At 48.4% G+C, this 23,254-nt stretch overlaps 1 protein-coding gene across 7 annotated transcripts in view; it reads left to right on the top strand.

Annotated features, from left to right (window-relative positions):
- Positions 1-8,811: 8,811 nt before the first annotated feature.
- Positions 8,812-23,254, top strand: part of TTC39A (tetratricopeptide repeat domain 39A) — a 49,759-nt gene continuing 35,316 nt past the window's right edge. Inside the window, exon 1 of one of the 7 annotated variants that reach the window (XM_082688445.1) lies at positions 8,812-8,956. In XM_082688445.1, the coding sequence (XP_082544571.1) occupies positions 8,904-8,956 (53 nt within the window). In that variant the 5' untranslated portion in view covers positions 8,812-8,903. Of the gene's footprint in view, positions 8,957-20,382; positions 20,533-20,620; positions 20,700-20,753; positions 21,100-23,254 lie in introns of those variants that run through there. The other 6 variants (XM_082688444.1, XM_082688448.1, XM_082688447.1 and 3 more) reach the window with 6 other exon arrangements.

The raw sequence follows: 23,254 nt of genomic DNA, 5'->3' as shown, positions 1-23,254 counted from the left end.
CCTGTTTCTGTGAAAGAAAGATGGAAAATGTATATGCATAGAAACAGTGCCTGAAACAGATGGATTGTGTATATTTGTTGAGTGGGGATTTATGACATGGATCCTGGGAGGGCACCCTAGTATAAAAAATTCTATACAGTCCTGGGATAGAATCCTTAGTCCACGATTTTTGAGAAAGATGACTTTGAGAAACTCATTTAATCTCCCTTAGCCTCATTTTTGTCATCTAGTGAATATAATAATACTTAACTCATAGGATCATTCTGAAGGATTTGACTTTGGCAGCTTTTTAATATTGCATATTTTAATTAAGCAAAGTCTGCCATGTTACTATTAGTAGTGAAAATAGCCATTGGTTTCCTTGTGGCAGCCACACAAGAGCAGAGTATGGCAGGATAGGCATTTAGAAAGTTTCTTTCCTTCTGTGACCAAGTTGTTTTTGTTGTTTTTTTTTTGTTGTTGTTGTTGTTTTTTAAGGATTTTATTTATTTATTTGACACAGAGAGAGAGATCACAAGTAGGCAGAGAGACAGGCAGAGAGAGGAGGAAGCAGGCTCCCTGTTGTGCAGAGAGCCTGATGTGGGGCTGAATCCTAGGACCCTGAGATCACAACCTGAGCTGAAGGCAGAGGCTTAACCCACTGAGCCACCCAGGTGCCCTATCTTTCCTTCTGTGACCAAGTTTTAATTGAAAGAAGTGTGCCTTAAACTGTAACCAAAAGAGGAGACATCATGCTTCCAGAAAAATCTTAAGGAAAACTATTGCAAGCAACAGTAGTAGCATTGGATCAGGCAGTAGTAGCATTAAAGCCAGCTGGATCAGGCTTTAAAGGAAAGGTAGAGAGATTTAACCAGTAAAAGTTGGGGATAAAGTTCTCCCAGAATGTGGAGAGTTAATGTGAAATTTGGGGATAAAGTTCTCCCAGAATGTGGAGGCACCAGAGCAATTCTAGGTGACAGGGAATTACCTCTTAATTAGAGATGATGGCATTGGAAAGTATGTAGACTGAAATAAGTCATTATTGAAATGATTTTCATGTGAAGGAAGCTGCCCCTTCCACTGAGGTTCTGAAATCTTTCACCTTGTAAATAATTTCCATTTCTCTTTTATAATAAACTAATGATATTTACCAAAAAAAGAGAAAAAAGCTATTGGTTATTGGATACATGTTGTGTGTGAAGCACTAAACTAAGTACTTCATGTTGTTTTTCTGTTTAATCTTTACAAGAGTGCTGAGTGGCTCTATTTTGAAATGGGTAAACTGAGGCTCAAAAAAAGTAAAATAATGTGCTTCAGATCATGCACCAGGAATTGAACTCTCTTCTCTCTGATTCTAAAACATGATACTCTTTTCAGTTTACCATGCATTGTCTCATTTTGTGTGGAACAAGTTTGCTCCTAGGAAATGCTAGGAATAGGATATGGTAAATAATAACAACAAATAACATGTTAAGAACCAGGCAGGATCCTTACTTCTTTACATACATTAGTTCATTTAATCCTCACAACAGCAGTAACTCGCGTGTGTGTGTGTGTGTATGTATGTGTGTGTGTGTAATAACGATAATCATCATTGTCTCCATTTTACAGAAGAGGTACCCTAAGCCATAATTATGCAAGTAGTAAGTGGCAGAGCCTGCCATTTTTTAATTTAGGGAGTGGACTCCAGAGTTTTAACCACTACTTGCTATTTCTGTTAAACGTGTGAAGCCATAGGAGAAATATAAATAGAATAATCCATGTGATCTCTGCTCTTGATTAATGAAATAGGCCTACTGTGTAGCACATGGCATCTTACAAAACATTTTCTAATTCATTCTCCTATGTAATCCTTAAAAGAATTTCAGTCGTTTCTAACACATAAAGGCATTCAACCATTGTTATTAGTATTACCATAAGTGATAAGGACATGGGGAGATGGCCAATATCACATTTATTAAAGAAATATAAATTTTTAGATCACAAAGTTCGCAAAAATGAAAAATAATCTATCAGTGCTAGCAAAGCTCTGGAAAATACATAAAAAAGCAGGCAAAGAGTAGTTTTTGAAGCGGTTGCTGCACAGATGAAGGGACAGGGCCTTCTGGGCAGAGGCCATGGCTATGTATAGAAGACAAAGGGGTTAGGACACAGTATAGTGTACTAGCCACCAGCAAGTACTGAAGTAATTCACTGTGACTGGAGTTTAGGTCTGCGGGCAAAAGAGTGAAGTATTTGTGTTATAAGAAAGATCTTAATGGTGATACGGAGAATTGCTTTAGGGGAAACCAGGCAAGGAAGAAGAGCAGGTGAAGGGTACTAGAGTCATTCAGGTGAGATGGTAAGGAGCTAAAAATGTGGCTGTGGCTGAGGCCTGAGAGATGGGGACCAATTTAGAAGAATTAGCGGGTCTTCAAGTCTAATCTGATTAGGAGTAAATGTTCAGCGGAAAGGCATGGTTCACAAACTTCAGAGAGCATCAGGATCACCTGGAGGGCTTGTTAAAATACAGATTGTGACCCCATCCCCAGAGTTTCTCATTTCAGTAGGTCTAGAGTGGGACCCAAGAATTTGAAATTCTAACAAGTTTCCAGATGATGCTAAAGTTCCAGGGGAACCTAACTGGAGAACCACTGGAGTGGAGGCTAACTTCCAAGTCTCCGTTTTGCAAGTTTTATTAAATCTATTCCCTTAGTTTGCCATGCTGTTGCACTTTGTCATTCTATGCTTGACCTCTGGATTCTGTCTCACAATGTAAAGCACTTTCAGTCTTTATTGTGGATAGAGTTTTTTAAAAATAATTGGAAGCTAGTGACACTGTGCCAGTAATATGTGAAATACTTACATAAAATGATTCATTTTATTCTCCCTAACAGCCTTTTTTTTTTTTTTTAAAGATTATATTTATTTGACAGAACACAAGTAGGCAGAAAAGCAGGGAAGGGGAGAAACAGGCTCCCCGTGGAGCAGGGAGCCCAACGCGGGGTTCAATCTTAGGACCCTGGGATCATGACCTGAGCTGAAAGCAGCCATTTAACTGACTGAGCCACCCAGGTACCCTCATAACAATCCTTTAAGTTAGGTGCTGTTATTTCCTATTTTGTTGTTATTTCCAGTTTAAAGATGAGAAGCGAAAAGATTAAATAACTTGCCAAGATCCAGAACTAAAAAGTACCAAAGGTAGGATTCAGTACTCGGGAATTGGACTCCAGAATCCATGCTCAGTCATTCTTCTGTACTGAAAAAACTTACTTTAAGATACTTGATGTATAGATCTATAGGGTGCCTCGCCATAAGTCTGAGTGTTGGAAATGTATAGTGAGAAAATCATTGTCATTCCATTCACCTTTTGCTAAGGAGTATTGTGTTCTAGGTACTGTGCCAGGCTAGGAATGGAGAAGGTTCTTATGAAGGCCTTACCATCAGTGGTCATACAGTAGGAGGGATATACATCTACTCTCAACTAATTCCACACATTGCATACTGAGGATTAAGATAGGAATGCTGGGATACCCAGAGGAAGGAGAGAATATTTCTAGCCCAGAGGATTGGGGAAGGCTTCCCAGAAGAGGTGCCCCCAGAACACAGTATGCTACTTCTAGCATTAGTAAAAAACATAGATGGTGACTTTAAAAAAATATTTTTAAAGATTTTATTTGACAGAGTGAGACAAGGAACACAGCAGGGGGAGTGGGGGAGGGAGAAGCAGGCTTCCCTCAGCAGGGAGCCTGATGCAGAACTCCATCCCAGGACCTTGGGATCATGACCTGAGCTGAAGGCAGATGCTTAACGACTGAGTCACTCAGGCACCCCGGTGACTCAAAATTTTTTTTAAAAAACATAGCTCTTACAAGGTCACAGCGTTTAATGTCAGGGCTCTGTTCACTGGGAAAGGCTGGGAAAAATCTCCCAGGAGGCCTCATGTGAGCAGCATTTATTACTTGGTGAATTCAGCCTGGCCCAGGTCTGCCCTTCAAGTTTAGAAACCTGATTTTGATCAGTAAAACAGAGAGAGGGCTTCCATTACTATGGACAGATGTAGAGACCAGAACATCAGTATCCAGCAAAAGTTGCCACAGGACTTAGAGCACCTACAATTGGTTGAACGAGTCTCCTCCCTTGCCAGTGGTGTCTGGATGCTTCCTGCCTCTGATGCTCCTCTCCCTTTGCAGCCAGGGCTGCCTGGCCCTCTGATGACACATTTTCAGATATGTTTAATCTGGTTTCAGTCTGGTTTGGCTGGTTGGGTAGCTGTAGCTAGTGTGTCTCTGGGGTGATTTTGCATATCTTTGGTTTCATCCATTGTGAACTCCCGAGGCTGACTTGCCCAGTTTGAGTTCTTAGTGAAGTACCCCACCTCCCCCCCCCACTTCGATTCCACCCTTTCATTGGTCATACTATTGAGTGTATATATGCCAAGCCTACTCCCTGACTTGCCCTAACAATTCTGCCTTTTAAATCTCTCAAATCTATCCTCTCCATCTCCAATGCCACTGCCTCAATTCAGGTCTTTATCATCTGTCTTATAGACTTTCCCAAAGCCTCCTAATCTCCTTGTCACCAGTCTCTGTTTTTTTCTCTGCTTCCAAACCATCCTCCATGTCGCAGTCAATTCATCTAGAATCAAAATCTGCCCCATCACTCCTACATAAAACAGACACTGATTGCCGTCACACTCGTTAAAATCCTAAACCCTTAAAAGGCTTTTCCTTCATAACCTTGATTTCTGATTGGTACTTAATCAGTAATGCCTTGAACGTGTAACCTGCCCCCCCACCTTAAGTCTTGAGAAAATGCTACTTGAAGGAAATAAAGGTACCTCCAATTTGATTATAGAGTAAGGGAAGCCTTTTGAAATATGCATAATTTTATTCTTTCTAACTTGGTGTTTTTCAAACAGGTAATACATTAGTGGGGTTGGGAAATCAGTTTAGTGAATCCAGCAGCATGGAAAAAATACAGAGTAGTGGAATGTAGAATGAACATAGTAGTAGCAGGATGAACTCCCGTATCCCGATAATCACCTTCAGTAATTGCCATTTCATATCCAATATGAGTTTATCCATATTCTTGCCCACTTTTCTCTCAAATCTTACCTTATGCTTCATTTGTAAATATTTCAGCCTGTTAAAGGTCAGCATTTAAAAAATCATGAAATAGAATTTGTTATTGAATATGTATGTACTGGGTCATGAAATAAAATGTTTGAAAGCGACTGATTTTTTCAACATCTCTTTTCAAATAAGAAATGTAGGTAGGTCCTAACATTATGTATCCAGGTTAATAATATAGATTATCTTATGGAGGGGAAGGAGTGTCTTTGCAGAAAGATCCCACCTATTTTTCTTCTCCACCCCTAAGTATATATAGAATGTGTTCAACTGCCCAAGACCTAAGGGCTTAGGTTCAGCCTCTCCTGTTTCCTCTGGAACCCCAAATTGAGAGGACTGAATTCTTTTGTGGAAAGGAAAAGGGATAAGGAAAAGTATCTGATACTTACTGAGGAGCTTCTCTGAGCCTGGCACTAAGGCTTTTAATATACATTCTCCTATTTGATCTTTACAACTCTTTTAACAGAAAGAAAACAAGTTTATAGAGAGAACGACACCCTCACCATCACCACCCCCAACCTGCACCTAGCAGAGACCAAGTCAGGTTCCAGCCCAGGTGCCTTGGCTCAGGTCTGCTCTTCCACAACTAGCCTGCCTCTTGCATGCCTGGTTTTTTGTTTTGTTTTTTAAAAGATTTTTATTTACTTATTTGACAGCGAGAGAGGGAACAGGAGCAAGGGGAGTGGGAGAGGGAGAAGCAGTCTTCCCCCTGAGCAGGGACCCTGATGCAGGGCTTGATCCTAAGACCCTGGGATCATGACCTGAGCCGAAGGCACAACTTAATGACTGAGCCATCCAGGCACCTCCTGTATGCCTGATCTTAAAGGCAGCCCTTTGGGCCTAAATGATAACAGAGATCAAACACTGTAAACCTAGACCCTAAGCAAGAACTGATGTTCTCAAAGAAAACCCTGATTCATCTCAGCTTCCTGAGAAGGTTCCTAGCCTTGTAGAAAGAACCTAGATCTCAGAGTCTTATGAAGATGCATCTAAATTCTGGCCTTCCCACCTGCTCTGTGACTGTGGGTATGTCTCTTAATCTCTCAGATACCAGTAACTTCATAGGGTGGTTGTGAGGATTAATGGTGACAGATACAAAGTCTTCATTTCTGTGACATGGCAGATAGACACTATGTCAGGGCTATCGTGTCTGTGTTTAAGAAGACAGAAAAGGTAGTACTACATTTTAGGAAAGTGTGTAAGCATGGTTAAAGAGAATAAACGTCAGACATCTTAAAAGTTTATTGCTACGGAACACTTCATTCCTCACTGATTAAAACTCACATAGAATGAGGTGCACTTCACACACACACACACACACACACACACACACGTTTATCACTATAGTGTTTTGTTTGAATTCACTCATGTAGCCCTCACAACAACCCTTGTGCTGGGTGCTTGTCTTTTCCTCATTTTACATAATTCCCATTTCAGATAAGAACACTGAAGCAGAGAGAGGTTAAATAACTTGCCTGAAGTCACGTGCAGCTATCAAAAGGTGAAGCCCAGACTCTTAACTCAGGCAGTCTGGCTCCAGAGCAAGGGAAGGAATAAAACCCGCTCTAGCTTGGGGTTGTTATGAGATTCAAAATAAGATAAGCTTTGGGAAAGTGATTCATAAATGCCATGTGCATTCTAAGAGCTTGTCTGGCAGGCGGACTGGGGCTGGGGTTAAGATAGAAATTTGAGGATGACTGCTTGGGTTAAGTCTTCACTGTGCCACTTAATTGGCCTCTGTGATCTTGAGCAAATTACTTAATCCTCTGCCTTATTTTCTCAACTATAAAAATTGGAATTTTAAAAGGAAATACCTAATGAGATTGTTCTGAGGATGAAATGAGCTGGTATATCTGAAAAGTTTAGAATAATGGCTAAGAGCTCTAGACAAACATGGTGATATCAGACAATGAAGATGACGAAGGAAAAGGTGAAGATGAAGAACAGGAAACAGCCTTGAAGTTTAAGAAACCTGGGATTGAATCCCAGCTCCTGACTTGGATCTTAGGAACATTTCTTAACTTCAGACTCAAATAATCTCACAAGAGTTGTTGTCCCGGTTAGAAATAGTGTATGTAAAGGTAAGTAAGTAAAGTGCCTGCCACAAAGTGGAAATTATGTAAATTTCCACTTTGCTCTGAGCATTTACTCTGCTCTGAGCACCTACTCGTGTAGCAAGGGTGCCAGGCTCCATGGAAGACAAAAATGTGAGACATTCTCTGTATTTTCAGTTAGAAATCTGAAGATGAAACTGGTCATTGATAATTAAGGCTTAGAAAGTATGGAGTGTTAAATGCTGTGGGAAAGACACAAAAAGGAGAGATTCCACCACTGGGGAGATACAGGAGGGCTTCCTGGAGGAAATAGTATTAGCTGTAGGCTCAGAGGCTGGATGGGGCTTTAATTCCAAATGGGATTTGACTGGGTTCTGGGCCTACAGCAAGCCAAGTTTCTGAGGCCCTGTGGTATTCTTGCCTGTGAGCCCAGGAGGAAGTTGGCTATCTGCAGTGCTCAATGCTGCCAAGCTGGATAAGGCTCTGTGGGCTGAGGGATTTGGGCCCCTAGGTGCATGTAACTGGAATTTCCAGATCTGGAGGCCTAGCATTGTGGTCAGATAGGCAACATTCTCGGGCCTTGTTGATCTGCCAAGACCATGACATGAGCTCTCAGAGAAAGGGGGAAAGGTCGTATTTTCACTGCTCCCTACCAAGGAAAATTGAGAGAAAATACCCAGATAATCCTTGAGGCTTCTGCCCCCTGCTTTCCCAGGCCGGCCACTCCATGCCCTTCCCACCTGCAGACCTCAGGCGGGATTGGGGGGGACGCTCCAGATGGGAGAGACAGACTTGGGTCTAAGACTTAGCTTCACAGCTTAGTATCGAGAAGTCAGCTTTCCTCTTGGAGCCCCAGTTTCATCAACTGTAAAATGGGAGTGAATACTTAATGGGATGAAATTAAATGAGAATTTGTGTCAAACACCTGGGTTAGGGCTTGGCACATTAGAGAATGGCTCAGACTTGTCAGAATCAGTCACCACTTAGTCGACACAGGATTTCTGTTGCACAAGTGCCTACAATACAGACCCAGCCCAAAAGGAGACAGAAATGGTCCCTTAACCATCCTGCCCCGCCCGTTTTCACCCTGCCCCTCTCACTGAGAAAAGTCCCCAGGGACCCCTGAATCCATCCTTCACACTGGACCTGGATTGATCCTTCTCCCTGTTCCTAGTTCTTAGTTGAGCCTGCCATGGACGCCTCCTGTCCCAGTGCCTTGCCTGTCAGCAACCTCTACTCTCAGGCTAGACAGGTCTTTTCTTACCTCCCTGTTCCTGTCTGCCCCCCAACCTCTTGTGCAGTCCCAAGCACTTGACTCCATCCATGTGCGGCCCTGGTAAGGCAGTGTTCTGTACTTAAGCAGAAGAGAAAGGCGTTCGTGACACCGTCGCCCCTCGATTCAGAGGACCGGCTTTAGACTGGGACTGGAGAGCCTGGAATAGGTCCCGGTGCTGCCACCGGCCTTCTGTGTGGTCTTGGGACAAATCCCTGGACGTCTTGGGCCTCAGCTTCTCCTTGTGACTAATGATGGGTCTCGACGGCTCTGGAGGGGAATGGACTTGCTCTGGGACCCCGGGTCCGCTCCGGGGGCACCTACGTCCCGGGCAGGAAGGGAGGCTCCCGGCCGCGGCTGGGAGGAGCCGCCGGTCCCGTCCCGCCCACCCGCCCGCCGGTCCAGGTGTTGCCGCGGGAGCCGCCGCTACAGCCCACGCCGCCACGAGGGGACGCCCGCTCCCCCGTCCGAGTCCGGCCCGCGTCCATGGCGTTTCTGACCGCCTGGAAGGGGGCGGCCTCCGGGAAGAACGACCGCAGGTACGGGGCGGGAACGGGGCCTCGGCTGGAGGCGCGCACGGGACGGAGGGGCGGCTGCCGGCGGCCGACGGGAGAGACAGCTGTAGGGGTACAGCGGGCGACCGCAGTGCGCGCGCTGCTGGGCGCGGGGTAACGGCCGCAGGGCCGGGGCGGGGTCAGCCCGGCGCTTCTCGCACCCCCACGTGCCCCGCGGCTCACGTGTTCGGCCCCGGCTTGGGGACAAGGGATGCGGACCCCACCCCTCCGCGGTCGCAGCCGAGCCCCGCTTCCGGTGCCGTCATCTGCGCGCTCTCTGTGAGGGTACGCAGGTGAGCCCTCGGGCGGGCTGGGAGTCGGGTTTGAGCCGCGGAGTCAGCCCCCTGGGGTGCTGCTCACACGCACCTGGTCCTCCGCGCCCTCTGTGCCGGGACAGGTGAGAGCAGGCACACCATCCGCGCCCCAACACAGTTGTCCACACCTGGGGGCAGCACTGTGGGGGGGGGGGATTTTGGGTGTCAGTGCTGGTCCAGGGTGGGATTATGTGCCCCACAGCTCCTCCAAGTTCAGCCCATCAGGGATGTCAGTGTCTCCTGTGTGTTGCCTCCACCTCCCCAGCTGTCCCCACCTCCTGGATGAGTTGGTGTCTCCAGATGTGTTCCCTTGAGAAAGAGGAGAGGGGACAATCCTGACCTCTCTTCTGAGCTTAGACACCCAATTCCTTTCCTTTACATAACTTAAAGTTTACCCTCCTTACTCCCTAGAGAAGAGCAATCCAACTGCCCTCCTGGCACTTCCATCTGACTTTCCTGTGAGCACCTCAAATTCTGCAAGCCCCAAATCACATTTCACATCTTCACCCCTAAACCTGTTCCTCTCCCTGTGTTCCCATCTCAGTGAATGGCATTGTCATCCACCCTGTTGCTCAAGCCCAGAATCTGGGAGTCATCCCTTTCGCCTCCCTCCCTTACCTCCACCCCAGTCTCTGAGTCCTGCTGATTTTCTCTCTGGTCTCTCTCAAAGCTGTTCATTTTCTTTTGGACTATTGCAATAGCCCCTAACTTTCCCAGTTCCTCCAGTCTTTTCCTTTCCGTGCATCCTTCAGATGGATCTTTTCTACAGCACAAGCCAAACCATGTCATTCTTCTGTTTTAAAACTTCCATAGTTCTCTATCACATAAAGGTTAAAGTTCAAGGTTCTTGAGGAGAGAGGTTGTGACCTGCCTTGGCCTGTTTCCTGTAACTCCCCAGCACTCACTCTGGTCCAGCAACACCGACTGCTTTATAGTGCTCTCACAACTGTGCCAGGCTGCTCAGGGGTGCCTCTGCCTGGAATGCCATCTTCTGCTTCTGACATTCACATCAGTTAAGACTCAACTTGAGGTGACCTCTTTTCGAGCGCCTTTCTGACCCCACCCTTGAGTCAGACTCAGGGGCTTTCAGCATCTTTGCTTCTTTCTCGTGATTCTCATTTAGTCTTTTAACAAACATTGTTGAGCATATAACGTGCTCCAGGCACTGTACTAGGTGCTGCGTATATGCTATTACTTCCGAGGCACAACTCCCTGCTCTCAGGAGACCCGTGTTCGAGAGGAAAAAAAAAAGGCCACACAAATAGGCAAATAAACAATGCTGTGTAAAGCCTTAAAGAGGGCCATGTGATGGACAATAAAATTCCTAGAGCATTCTCAGAAGTCACAGTGTGGCTTGTGTCTGAGGAGCAGAAAGGGGGTCCTTGAGGTGAATCCAGTGTCTTATGGGATCCAGGAAGCAGGCTGCCCAGAACAGGGCATTGAGTTTGGATTTCACTGGTGTTGGGAAGCCACTAGAGGGCGTCAGGGAGCAGATTTACATATTTAAAGATGACCCTGCTACCTCAGGAAAAAAGGATTTTACCGAGGGACAAACCATTTCAACACTGATTCAAGGTTACCTTTTTCTGTCTCCCCACTACATGTGCAGAGGGGGCAGGGCTTCAGTTTTGATGAAGACATGAAGGAATAATTTCCGAGGAAGGAGAGATCCCCTGGTCGGGATAGAGAAGAATGGCTATGTCCAGAAGAATTTCTTGCCTGAGGTCTTCCCTGCCTATGAGGTTGTGTTCTGGTTGTGTTTGTCCTGTAGGCACCAGGAACCTTCTTCTGAGTTTCAAATGTGTGTATGTTGCTGATGTCACAGTGTGGAGGGAGGTAGGGAGACCAGAGGGGAGGCTGGCATGATGATCCAGGAGGGATGCTGGGGTGTGGATGAGGAGAATGAAGGGGGGTGGGAGGTATGGATTAGAGAAGTTAAGGAGGAAGAACTGCTAAATGGTGAATAGAGAGGCTGAGAGATGAGACCCAGAATCACCAGTGAGGGAAGAGAAGTGAGAGACAGTGAAGAGGAGGGGGAGAAAGAAGACTAGCCAAGCAGAGGCCTCTGTATCCTCCATGGGCCTGTTTGAGGGAGAATATGGGAGGGCCTGAACACATTGCCTTTATACTTCAGGTGGAACTTGCTGGACACAAATACCCCCCATTTGCGCCCACAAAGTCTCATATCTGAGGCACAAACCCAGATATCCTTTCTCCTAGCTCAGGACCTGTGACTTTACCTTCACCCTTCACCCACCACACTGCCTGGTCTCCCACAGCCTGGCCCAAAGGTGAAGAGCTTGCCCGGTCCCTGTTCTGCCACTTACGTACTGGCTCTATGGCCTAAATTCAATTACTTGGTCTGTGTGAACTCAAGTTTACTCAGCTATAAAATAAGCTACTCACTGAGTGGTAGGAAGCCCTAGTGAAGTCCCACTGGAACGGACCTCACAGCCAGCCACTGGGGCATATTTGGTGTTCAGTAAATGTGAGTTCACTTTCTTCTTGGCAGTGGTATGAGGTAACTAAGTTATTCCCATTGAACAGAAGGAATTCTGAAAGGTTTGGGAGTCAAGGGTGGGATTCCTGGCACCAGCATGGATAGCCAGGAAGGTTATGAGATAGAAATGGTGCCCACACACAATGGGGAATGCCACCTACTCGTGCTATAAACAAGGCCCCTTCCAAGCCATACCAGTAGCTCCCACTCATGGCTGTTCCTCCTGTAGAAGGTAGCACCAGGAGCAAAGAGGGAAGTGTAGATGGGCAGATGGCTTTTGAGAGAGTAACTAAGTGGCAGAGCTGTGAGGGCAGGGCGGGGGCGGCCGCAGCGAGCTCTCTGAGAACGGAGGGACCCAGCCAAAGAGGCTCAGGTCCTGGGGCTGCTGTCAGTTGCCCAGTTTCCTGCCCTCGGTTTGAGCCTGAGCTCTAGGAACTCTCAGACGCCTCTAGCTAGGTGGTTTCAAATTTGGTGACTGGAATCCTGGAGTGGCTTTGGGGTTCCTTCCTTGGGACAGGATCTGGACTGGAGGCCAGTGCTGAGTGTTCACCTCTGTGATTCTCAGATTCTGTGAATTAAGGCATTGGTGAATTATGAGACTCAGGATTTAAATTACCATGTCCTATGATATTGAGGTTTATGATCCCAGGGTTCTGATCTCCCTTCTGCTGTCTACAGCAGCTGCATGGGGTATGAGAAGGTTCTGGTGTGGGAGGCACACTGCAGCCCTCAACTCCTCGATCTCTGGGGAGGATGCCATGGGAAACCCTCAGGTAACCTTCGTCCCTTTTTTTAGTTACAGAGGGATTCCAACTTGGGACATTTTTGGTCCTGTCTTGAGGTCAAGACAGGAAATAGATGATGTAGGCTGCTGTGTTAGCTCTGCCAGCATGCAATTTCCTGATTTATCTTCAAATCTGTGATTTGAGTTGCTTGTCCTTCCCCTGAATATTTCTGCTGCTCAATTCAGTTTCTCTCTGCGGTCAGCTCCATTCTCTCCTAATGCTCATCTACTTCTTCTCCATCCTGTACAAGGCAGGGCTGCCAGCAGCTTCCAAGCTCAAGTCCTGGGACAGTAAGACAAAGCAGTGAAAAGTATCTTGGAGCCACACACAGGCTGATTTTGGGATCCTGACTCTGGGACTTTCTGGCAGTATGACTTTGGACAGGTTATTTAACTTTTCCAAATTTCAATCTCCTTATCTGTAAAATGAGGGTAACGTTAGATAATGCCTCACAGGGTTGTTGTGAGGATTATGTGAATCAGTTTGTGGCAAGCGGTGAGAGCAGTGCCTAACACATAGTCAGTGTAACCAAGGAGTATTACTGATTATTGTCATTAGTGCCCCCAGGCCAAAAGAGGAAGGGGTTTCTCCATCAGTTTCATTTGAAAAAGCTCAGGGAAAAATTCCAGCTGACCCTTCCTTCAACCAGTCACTGTGCCCTGAGAGGTGGAGTCAAATGAGAGGCACCTACCATTTAGCCAGTGGGACTGGAGAGGAGGGAAGAAGCATTACCCCTAAAATCAAGTTGCGGGGGTGGGGTGTGATATTGTAAGGTAACTGTTGCCAATAAGCAGACCTTAAAGTAGAATCATAGCTTCATGAAATCCCCAAAATAGGATTTGCTTGGAGTATCCCTGCGCCTCCCTCTGAGAGTCCAACAGTTGTTGTTGACACCCTGGGAGCTGGGAACCGGTCCCTTATGCACTCACCTGCAATTGTGACTATTGGCCCCAGCCCCATTCTCAGTCTCACTACCATGGCCACACCGGCCTGGGGGTCCAGGACTTATAGGACAATGTCCTTGAAGCTTGTCACTTTATCACCCCATCCCAAGGCTAGGACAGACCTTTCTCCTAATTCCTAGCTAGCTTGACCTAAAACCAGTCTATAATGTTTTAAAACACCTTAGGAAGCGGGGAATGAGTAACAGAAGATTTGTAGGATTCTATGGCCCCTTGCCAACCCCCTCAGACATCCTGAAAGGAGCCTTACTGCAAAACTTCCACATCTGGGAGGGCCCCGTGGGTGTTTTCCCATATTTTCTTTCCTTCCTGCTTTAGGTGGAAACTGCAGTTCAGAAATCTATTGTATTTAGGTAAAATTCTTCCTACTTATTGGCTGGATTCGTCCCATGTACCCCAGGAGGACAATTATATTAGGACCTGTGACAGTGAGTGGGACATCAGGTGCCCTATCCAGTAACCCTGAGCCAGATGCTCCATACTTTTTGAGTCATTTTTTTCCCTATGGAATGAAGTTTGTTCCTGCTTGTTTCCACCACAGCCTCAGGTGTCCCTCTCCCTCCCTCACTGAGTTGGCCCTGGGAGGACCTTCCCCCTGCAAGAATTCATCTCCAGCTAAGAAATACCCTCCCCCAGACAGAGCATCTCAGTCTCAGAATGAAGGTAACTTTGCTGTCCTTCCAAGAAAGTGGGTGGGTACTTCGTCTACACCTGTGTGACTGAAGGGCATACCCAAGTGCCGTCCCTGAGCACAGGACAGGCCAGTCAGAGAGGGATGACCTCTCCACAGGCTCAGTGCACAGCACTCATCCCCCCTCTCCTTCGCTTGCCACAGCTCCCTTCAGCCCTGGCTTCTCACCCCTGGACCTTCTGAACTAGGCCCCAGCCTCTATAACATTCCTACCCCCTGCCACCCTGCTGCCTCAATGACCCCATAAGAGCAAGATCTGCCCTTGGCCAAGCCCTCATGTGACACGCATCATCACCTTCCATCCACCTCAACTCTGACTGGGTCTCCGATTCTGCTAGATGAGGAGATGGAACCTCCCTGTGCTTTCTCAAATGCATACACACTGGGGTTTTCTCTCTAGTACTACTTTTGTATTCTGCTTTTTAAAGATTTTCCCACCTTCCAGAAAACTCATTCATGCAACAATTACTGAGCACCTACTGGGTGTCAGGCATTGCTCTGGGCACTGCAAATATATTGGAGAACAAAATCGAAAAAAAAAAAAATCCCTCCCCTGTGGAGTGTAGAATTTAATAGGTAGAGACAGAAAATAAGTGAATAAGCAAAATATTCAGAAGGTAAAATAACACATGCTGTGTTAAAAATATTGCAGGATCAGGGTGCCTGGGTGGCTCACTGGGTTAAGGCCTCTGCCTTCCGCTCAGGTCATGCATGGTCCCAGGGTCCTGGGATTGAGCCCAGCATTGGGCTTTCTGCTCAGCAGGGAGCCTGCTTCCCCCTCTCTCTTTGCCTACTTGTGATCTCTCTCTCTGTGTCAAATAAATAAATAAAAAATAAAAAATAATTGCAGGATGAAAGAATAGGGAGGATGAAGGCAAAAGCTCCATTTTAAACAGAATGGTCAGGGAAGTCCTCACGGAGAAGGTGTCATGTGAGCTGAGATTTGAAGCTTTTTGGTGGAGGGGTAATCATGTGATTATCTGCAGGAAGAGCATTCCAGGCAGAAGGAATAGCAAGTGCAAAGGCCCTGAGGTGGGAGTGTGCCTGACATATTTGGAAAAAAGCGAGGAGGCCAGAGTAGCTGAATATGTGAGAGAGAGAGAGAAAGGGAGATGATGTCAGAGAGAGAGAGAGAGATGGGGGTGCATGTCATTCAGAGCCTCAAGGCCATGTGGAGACTTTAGTTTTGTACTGAACAATATGTAGAGCCAATGTGGGCTTTTGAACAGATGAGTGACACGATCAGATCAAATGGGTCTGGTTCTGTGTGAAGACAATAAGGAGACAGGGGCTGGGGCAGAGAAACTACTTGGGAAATAATGTAGTAGTCTGGGCAAAGAAACTCTCTATAAATATAATTTAAATATCTGCAGACTATTTGACCCTATAAATTCACTATAACTCATTGAAGTAATTCTTCATTCATGGGCATTTAGGTTATTACCAGCTGTGTCCTTATTATAGAAAACACTGTGTTGAACATCTTTGTATAAGAAATCTTTATGTTTGTGACTGTTCCTTCAGATACATTGGTTGCCTGGGTGTTATTGGGTCACCTTTCTAAGGTTTTCAGTCCAAAATTCCAGTTGCCCTTCCGAGAGAAGGCACTGCTTTCTGCTCCCTGTGGCAGTGTAGGAAGTAGCACATTTGCCATAAATGTACGTGGTAGGTGTCCAGTGGATGTCTTTGCGGCCCTGGCCAGGTCTGCATGCACATCTTCTCTGGTCACCCCTCCTCTCTGGATGGCCTTGCACAGTTCCAGAGCTCTTTGGGGTCCATTTGCTCATTTATTGTTTAACGTTCACAACAATCCTATTATCCCTGCATTATAGGTGAGGAAACTAAAGCTCAAAAATTAGTGGTTAAGGCCCTGTTACAAGTGCTTTATGTATGTTAAAATAAACCTAATTTAATCCTTGCAACAGCCTAATGAGGTCAGTGCCATCATCATCCCCATCTCAGAGTTGAAGTTACCCATCCAGGGTGTCAGAGCTGGGGCGCCAACCTGCTCTCTAAACCACTCCCTGTCCTGCCTCAAGCTCATAGAGTGATTTGCTTCTTTTTTTCAATCAAAAATGTTCCTGGTCCTTTGTGCCTGATGGGGGCTCCTTCCTCAGATCCACTTTCAGCTGCTCTGGGAGACCAGACTTTGGTAGAAGAGCTCAGACCCCAGAACCAAGAACATCAGTGCAAGGAAGGGCCTTGGGCTCCTGGCCCACCCTTCTCTCCCCTCTGTATGGGGAGAAGAGGAACCTAAGGTCCAGAGTGGGGCAGTAACTTGCCCAATGTTACACAGCTAGGAGGGAGGAGGCTGGCCCAACACATAGGCCTGGGTCTTCCTTAGGAGCCCCTGCCAAGGAATATTTTAGAACTGTGATTGTCACAGCCCTGTTTAAGGGCCCTTTGTTGATGGGCCTATTGACTGTGAATTATTAACCTGCCCAAGCCGGCAATCTGCTGGGTGGGGCTCACTCAATTTAAGAAAACCTGCTGTATAGTCACCAGCCCTGCTGGGTTAGGGGCGGGGGGGGGGGGGGTGCAGCAGGGTCTCTGGAGTCCAACCAGCTAGTTCTGGGCTGGTAGAGAGAGCTAGTTGGGGGCTGCTTCCTGGCAGGGAAAGACCTGGAGGAAGGGACTGAGGTGAGGGAAGAGGGAGAAGAGGAAAGGGGCTGAGGCATCACCTCAGTAATGCCCAGTAAAGCCCCACAGCATCCCTGAGAGGCGGGCACTGTTATTCCAGACTTACAAATGGGTAGACAGGGTCAGAGAGGTAGAGGCAGAGGAGGCTTCACAACTTAAGCTTTGTTTCTACAGCAATGGTATCGCTTTTCACAAGCTCACACTCCCATTTCCGTGACCCAGCCCCTTTTCCACACACTTTTCCCATAGGATAAGGAGCCAAGACCTGAGTCCAAGTCACACTTGGTCAAAACCACTGTGGGATGAGAGATAAAGCCTCTGTGGAGCTTTTTGGAGCATCCTGAGGAGGTTTCACTAAACAGATGCTTACTGAGAGCCTTCTTAAGCTGACAGATGGTACAGGTAAAAGCAGTCCATGTAGGTTCTCAGGGCCATCAGGTGTGGTGAGCCCAGTGGTTTGTTCTTGCAGGTAGGGGAGAAAATGAGAGAGGAAGCAGGCTTGGCAACTTCCAGGCACAAAGCACCAGGAAACTCCCCCCAGCAGGGGAGGAAGGAACCCAGGACTCAGCATACTATCCGGGTCCCCGCAGCTTGGCTATCAGCTTGAGGTGGAAATGGGCAGGTGACGTGAGCAGAGTCACTTGGGTTGGGAGGCAGAAATAATGGTGACTCCTAGGCTCCCCAGGGTTGGGGCTGAGCCAGAGCTCCTGGGGGCTGGGAGCTGCCTGGGTGGAGCCCTCCTGAAGGGTGGACCACTCTGGGGCTCTGACTCATCAGGTGAGTGACTCCAGCATCATTGCCATTGCTGTGTGGGGACCGCTGCAGCTCTGAAGGCAGCTTGGCTGCTTATGGTGTTGAGATTCAGTTTCATCTACAACGGGAGAATGCTAGCCTCTGCCTTGCTGCCACCACCACCGGAGTGCCGCTCAGCACTGTGTCTCCTGCCAGGAACTATGGGGGCATTTTAGATACAGAAATTCTTTTTTTTTTTAAAGATTTTATTTATTTATTTGACAGAGAGAAATCACAAGCAGGCAGAGAGGCAGGCAGAGAGAGAGAGAAGGAAGCAGTCTCTCCGCTGAGCAGAGAGCCCGATGCGAGGCTTGATCCCAGAACCCTGAGATCATGACCCGAGCCGAAGGCAGTGGCTTAACCCACTGAGCCACCCAGGCGCCCCAGGATACAGAAATTCTTAATCCTCACAACCACCCTTTGAAGCAGGCAGTATTTCCATTTTACTGATGAGGAAACTGAGGCTCAGAGAGGTGGTTAAAAGCGAGCATTAAATGAGATAGTCTGTGTTGTACACTTAACCTGTGTCGCATGTAGTAAGCCTTTGGTGGACATCAGTCATCATAATCATAATTACCTCAGAGGGAAATGGTAAAGTGCTAGGCCAAGTGTTGGTATTCGGTGATTCATCAGAAGCAGAGATGTCTGACCAGACCCCATCCTTCAAAAGCTCCCAGTCTGATAGCAGAGACAATCACATACACACCTCACTCCACTCCCATCCCCCTAAGATGTTGTCCGCCATGGTGATGAGGGGAGGTCAGAGGGGGTTAGGGCAGTGTGTGCCCAGGAAGCACCTAATACTGCCAGGGAGGGAGGGCTTTCTGGAAGAGGTGCTGCTGCCTGAACTGAAACCTGCCGGGCGAGTAGGAGTTTGGGCATATAAATGTTGGTTAAATCCAATGGAGATTTACCTGTATCTAACGTAGCATAAAGCTTCAGAAGTGCTCACTCACCTGGCCCTTTTTCCACGGCTCTGGGAGGACTCTGGCAGTTTTCTATTGGCAGATTTGTATTCTTTTTTTTGGGGGGGGGGCTTCCAATTGTAAGCTTCTGGATTGAACCCTGATTAAACGAATGAATAAGTGATAAGGGAGGAAGGTGTGTCCTAGGCAGAGAGACGAGCTAGTACAAATGCCCAGAGATGGGCATGGGTTGCAATAGGGTGTCCCAGCCTCATTACCGAGGCTCCTCTTCATACACATTGCTGGTCCTCTCCCCAGCCTCACAAACGCCAGCGGACATGGGTGTGCCTCTGCCCACTCCATGCTGCTTTCACCCATGCTGTTCTCCCATCTGGTACACCCTTTCCACGACTTTATTGTGTATAAACAATATAAACTTCGAGGCTCAACTCTGTGCCCACCTTCTCCAGGAAGCCCTCTCCCCACCCCTCCAGTCTATGGTGCATTCTTTCTTATCTGGAGTCCTCGAGATGACAGTAGATCTCATCATAGCCCACTCCTTGTAGTTAATTACCTTTTTGTGCTCATGTCTGAGAATCCCAGACATAGGATGATCCTTGCCAGTGAACATCTAGCCTCTGTTCACATATGGGCAGGATAAGAACTCACTACCTTTCCAAACAGCCTGTCTGGATTTAAACAGGAATCTTCTAAACCTCTCCCCTCTGCCACCAGGCTCAGTCTACCTGGCTCTCCCAGGACCCATTCTGCAGCCCTCTTCCTAAGAGGCCTGCCTCTACCAGGCTCCTCCTGCTTCCTCTTCTGACATCCTGGAGCTAAGGGTTGCTCCAGGGGTGCTGGAGTCCCTCCTCCTTCTATCCTCGGCCTTTGTAAAGGGACAGTTCTAATGGCAGCCACGTGCTCTGATGAGTCATGATTAAGAGCATCTGGGGCCTGGAAGTGGTGGCTGGTTAACTCCTCACGGACCAGTGACTCTTTGTGCCAGAATGCCAGGTGGGCTTCAGCCCTGGCCCTAGACATGTACCTTAGGGCTATGCACACAGTGAGCATTTGAGAAGTGTTCTGGATGACTCCGTATAGGGGTTGGGGACTCCGAGGAAATGGGACCAAGGGGGGAAGAGAGACAAGAGTGGCCACCCTGGAGGGCCAGTTCCAATCAGGACTTGCCATTTATTAGATGAGTTAATTTGAGCAAGTCACATAAACTCTGTGCCCCATCTCTGTAAAATGGCAGCTCTGGGGATGATTTGAGAAGGCCGTTGTGAACCCCTGGCTAGCAGCGGGTGCTAAACCACGTTATTTTCCGCTTTCTCGCGTGCTGCACGCACAGTGCGGCAGTGGGCAAAGGGGAGTATTAAAACCCAAGCCTGACTCTGGAGGCAGTGCCTTTCTCAGCCTGAATGCCCCCCGCCAATGCAGTAGGATGACGAAGGGCTCAGGTGGGGGCCGATGCGAGGCGGGATCTGGGGTGGGGGAGGGGAGAGATGACTGGGAGATGGACCTCAGGTCTAAGAGAACTTTCTGGCCACAGATACGTGGGGCTGTGTGAGGAAGGAGCGAGCTCCGGTCCCTGGGGGCTGCGCAGCGAGGACACTCGGCATGGGCCCGGCGGACCGTGGGCGCCAGGATCTCTCACGTCTGAGAGCTGAGGGTGGGGGCGCATCTCGCGGCCGCCCCCCGCCCAGCCCCAGCCTCCTCCAGTCGGCCGCAGACGGGCGGCGGCCGCGGCCCCACTGCACTGACAAGCAGACCGAGGCCCGGCCCGGCCCCGCCGCCTTCCCCGCCCCCGGCGCGCCCCTCCCCGGCCGCCGCGTCTGCGGCTCGGCCGCACAGCGCCCGGCTCGGGGTTCCGGCGGCAGCACCTGGGCCGCGGCTGACGTCCTGCGGGGGCACGCTGCCCGCCCCTCTCCGCGATGAGCTCGGCGGGCGCCGCGGACTCCCTGGCCGCGGGGTAAGTGCGCGGCTGGAGCGGCCCTGGGCCCGGGTTGGGGGGTGGGGGCGGGCGCGGGGCCCGGTCTCCCCCGCGCCTCCGGCTGGCGGCCCGCACTGCGGCTCCCAGCCGCCCCCCACGCCCCGCCCGGCGCTCCGCCCGGCCTCCGGGAGCCGCCGCCGCCGCCGGTGAGCAGGGAGGGGGTTGTGGAGGCTCGCGCGAGGGAAGTAGAGGCGCCGGGGATCCTGGGGCTGTCACTCCCTTCTGGGTCCCAACTTTCTCGTGGAGCTGTAGTAACGGCCACGTCAGAGCCGCCTTCCTCTCCTTGTGGCGTTTACACCTGTGGTGGGCTCTGTTGTTTTCACCTCCGTTACAGTTGAGGAAACTGAGGCATGGCTCTTAAGTGACTTGCCTTCCGTTACCCAGGAGGAGAGCGGTGGGCCTGGAATTTGAACTCAGCTCTCGCTGATGCTGGAGCCCCCACCCGCGCGCCGTACTGTCCCATCTTCGGGGATGTCTGAAGGAGTTAAAGGCTAAGATATGAATCAGATGTGCCCATTGGGCGCAGCAGGAACTGGGGTAGTAAAGGTGGGTGTTGTCACTTCCAATATGGCTCTCCTGCTCTTCCCCACCCCACTGAGGAACCCTGTAGAATCCCTACACTGCCCCTGTAGCAGTGATAGCTGCTAGCAGCTGGGAAACCTGGAGCAGGTGGCCCTTTCCTGGGCGCAGGTGAGTAGGGGGCGACTCCTGAGGGCCATGCTGGGAAGCTGCTGGGTGGAGATCTGGCTCAGGTGAGCTGGGAGGTGTGCCTGCCCTACCTGCAGCCTCACCACCAGGGACAATATTTGCCGAGCGCCTCAGGGCTAACATGTGAACAGGGAGGTGACGGAGGGGGGGGTGGGCCCTCCACAGCTGGAGGCCTCCACAGCACCTGTGTGTGCATCCTGGGTGAAAGCTTAGAGGTTGGGTCACTGAGGGACACTCCGGCCTGGGGGACGGTTGCCTGGTGAGTTTTTCCCTGACCACGTTTGTTATATGATTTGGGCCATATCCTTTATCCTCCCTGGAATTCTGGTCCTTCCTTCGGAAAATACAGGGAGGCCAGGCATGGCTGCTCCCTTCCTACTCTGAGCTGAAGTCTGTAAATCTCTAGCCTGTTAGGTCCTTTCTGCCCAGCCCTGACTAAGCACCATCCTAGTGTGCCTAGGAAAGAAGCTTCCTGGAGAGAAGGCAGGCATGGAACAGGGCACCTATCAGAGAATCCTGGACTCCCAAGCTAGAAGCCACATCCATCCCACTTCCTTGCACACTCATATACCTGCCTGAGTCCAGGCTCCTCTGCTGGCTCCTCTGGCCCCTCCATGGACCTCTAGGGTAGCAAGCTCAGTCTTCCAGCACTGGTGGCTCTTCTTCACACGTCCTCATACTGAACCATACCCGCCCCACTGCATGCCCTCCACGTCCCCCTCTTCTTTGAGGCCACACGGGTCCATCTGCTCCTGTCCCTGGTCAGTGCCACCCTGGTAGGGTCTGAGCAGAGCAGAGGCAAAGCAGTTCCGCCTTCACAATAGGTACTCAGTCACTCAGCAAACACTCCCAAGGCCTGCTCTGGGCCCAGCCCAGTATTTGTGGATCAGTGGTAAACAAACCAAACTTTAAATCTCCACCACTTAAAAAATTATGAAATATTTTAAGCCTTCAGAAAAATATAGCAGGTGATAAAATGAACCCCATGACCTTGCCACCCAGCTTTTTCAGATGTTAACATTGTGCCCACTTATTTCATATTCTTTTTGTTAAGAAATAAATTATAGCAGAGACTTTGGAAGCCTCTGTGGACCCTCCCCACTTCCCTCTCCAGTCTCCAGAGATAACTGCCATCCTGAATTTTGATTTTGGCATTTGCATTTTTAGTTTTTAAATTTTATTTGAGTATAGTTGACACACAGTGTTACATTAGTTTCAGGTGTATAACGTAGTGATTCAACTTCTCTATATTATGCTGTGCTCCCCACATGTAGCTACCATCTGTCATCCTACAACACTATTACAGTATCATTGGTTTTGCCATTCTATGTTTTTATTCTTTTGCTGAGTGTGTATAAGTCTAAGAAAATGTAGCTTGTTCTGACTTTAAAATTTTTACATAAATGGAGTCACCCAGTGTGAGTCATTCCACAACTTGCTTTTTCTCACTGAGCTTCAGGTTTCTGAGATGTAGCCTTCTAAATCCTTGCAGCTTTGGTTCCCATTTTTGCTGATGTATGATGTACCACCTGATGTAGGATCCCCCATTTATTTATCAGCCTTTTTGATGGACATTGAGGTGGTTCCCAGAGTCTTGCTATTTGAATAGTAGATATTCTTATAGATTGTCCTTTGTGCGTATGTGAGTTTTCTTCTCAGATGCTTCATAGGAGTGGAATTTCTGGGTCATAGAGTATGTACACTCAATGTTTTAAAGTTATTTAATTTTCTTATGAAAGCAGTTTTGCTCCAGACATGATGGAAACACATACTTGTAGAGAATGGAAACACATTCTTGTAGGAAAAAAAGTAACACTGGCTAACATTTCCTGAGGACTTCTTACTGTGCTTTGCACAGTCTCAGTCATTCTTCTCAACAACCGAGGAGGTAGGAACTGCCATTCTCCTCTTATTGACGAGGACACTGAGGCTCATAGAGGCTAAAGAACCTTCCCAAGTGTCTCTAACAAGTGTGCTGAGCTGCAGTTTGGGA

The sequence above is a fragment of the Mustela nivalis genome (genome assembly GCF_964662115.1).
Source record: "Mustela nivalis genome assembly, chromosome: 10".
Classification (NCBI taxonomy): Eukaryota; Metazoa; Chordata; class Mammalia; order Carnivora; family Mustelidae; genus Mustela; species Mustela nivalis.
This window is presented reverse-complemented; position numbering and strand designations above follow the sequence as displayed.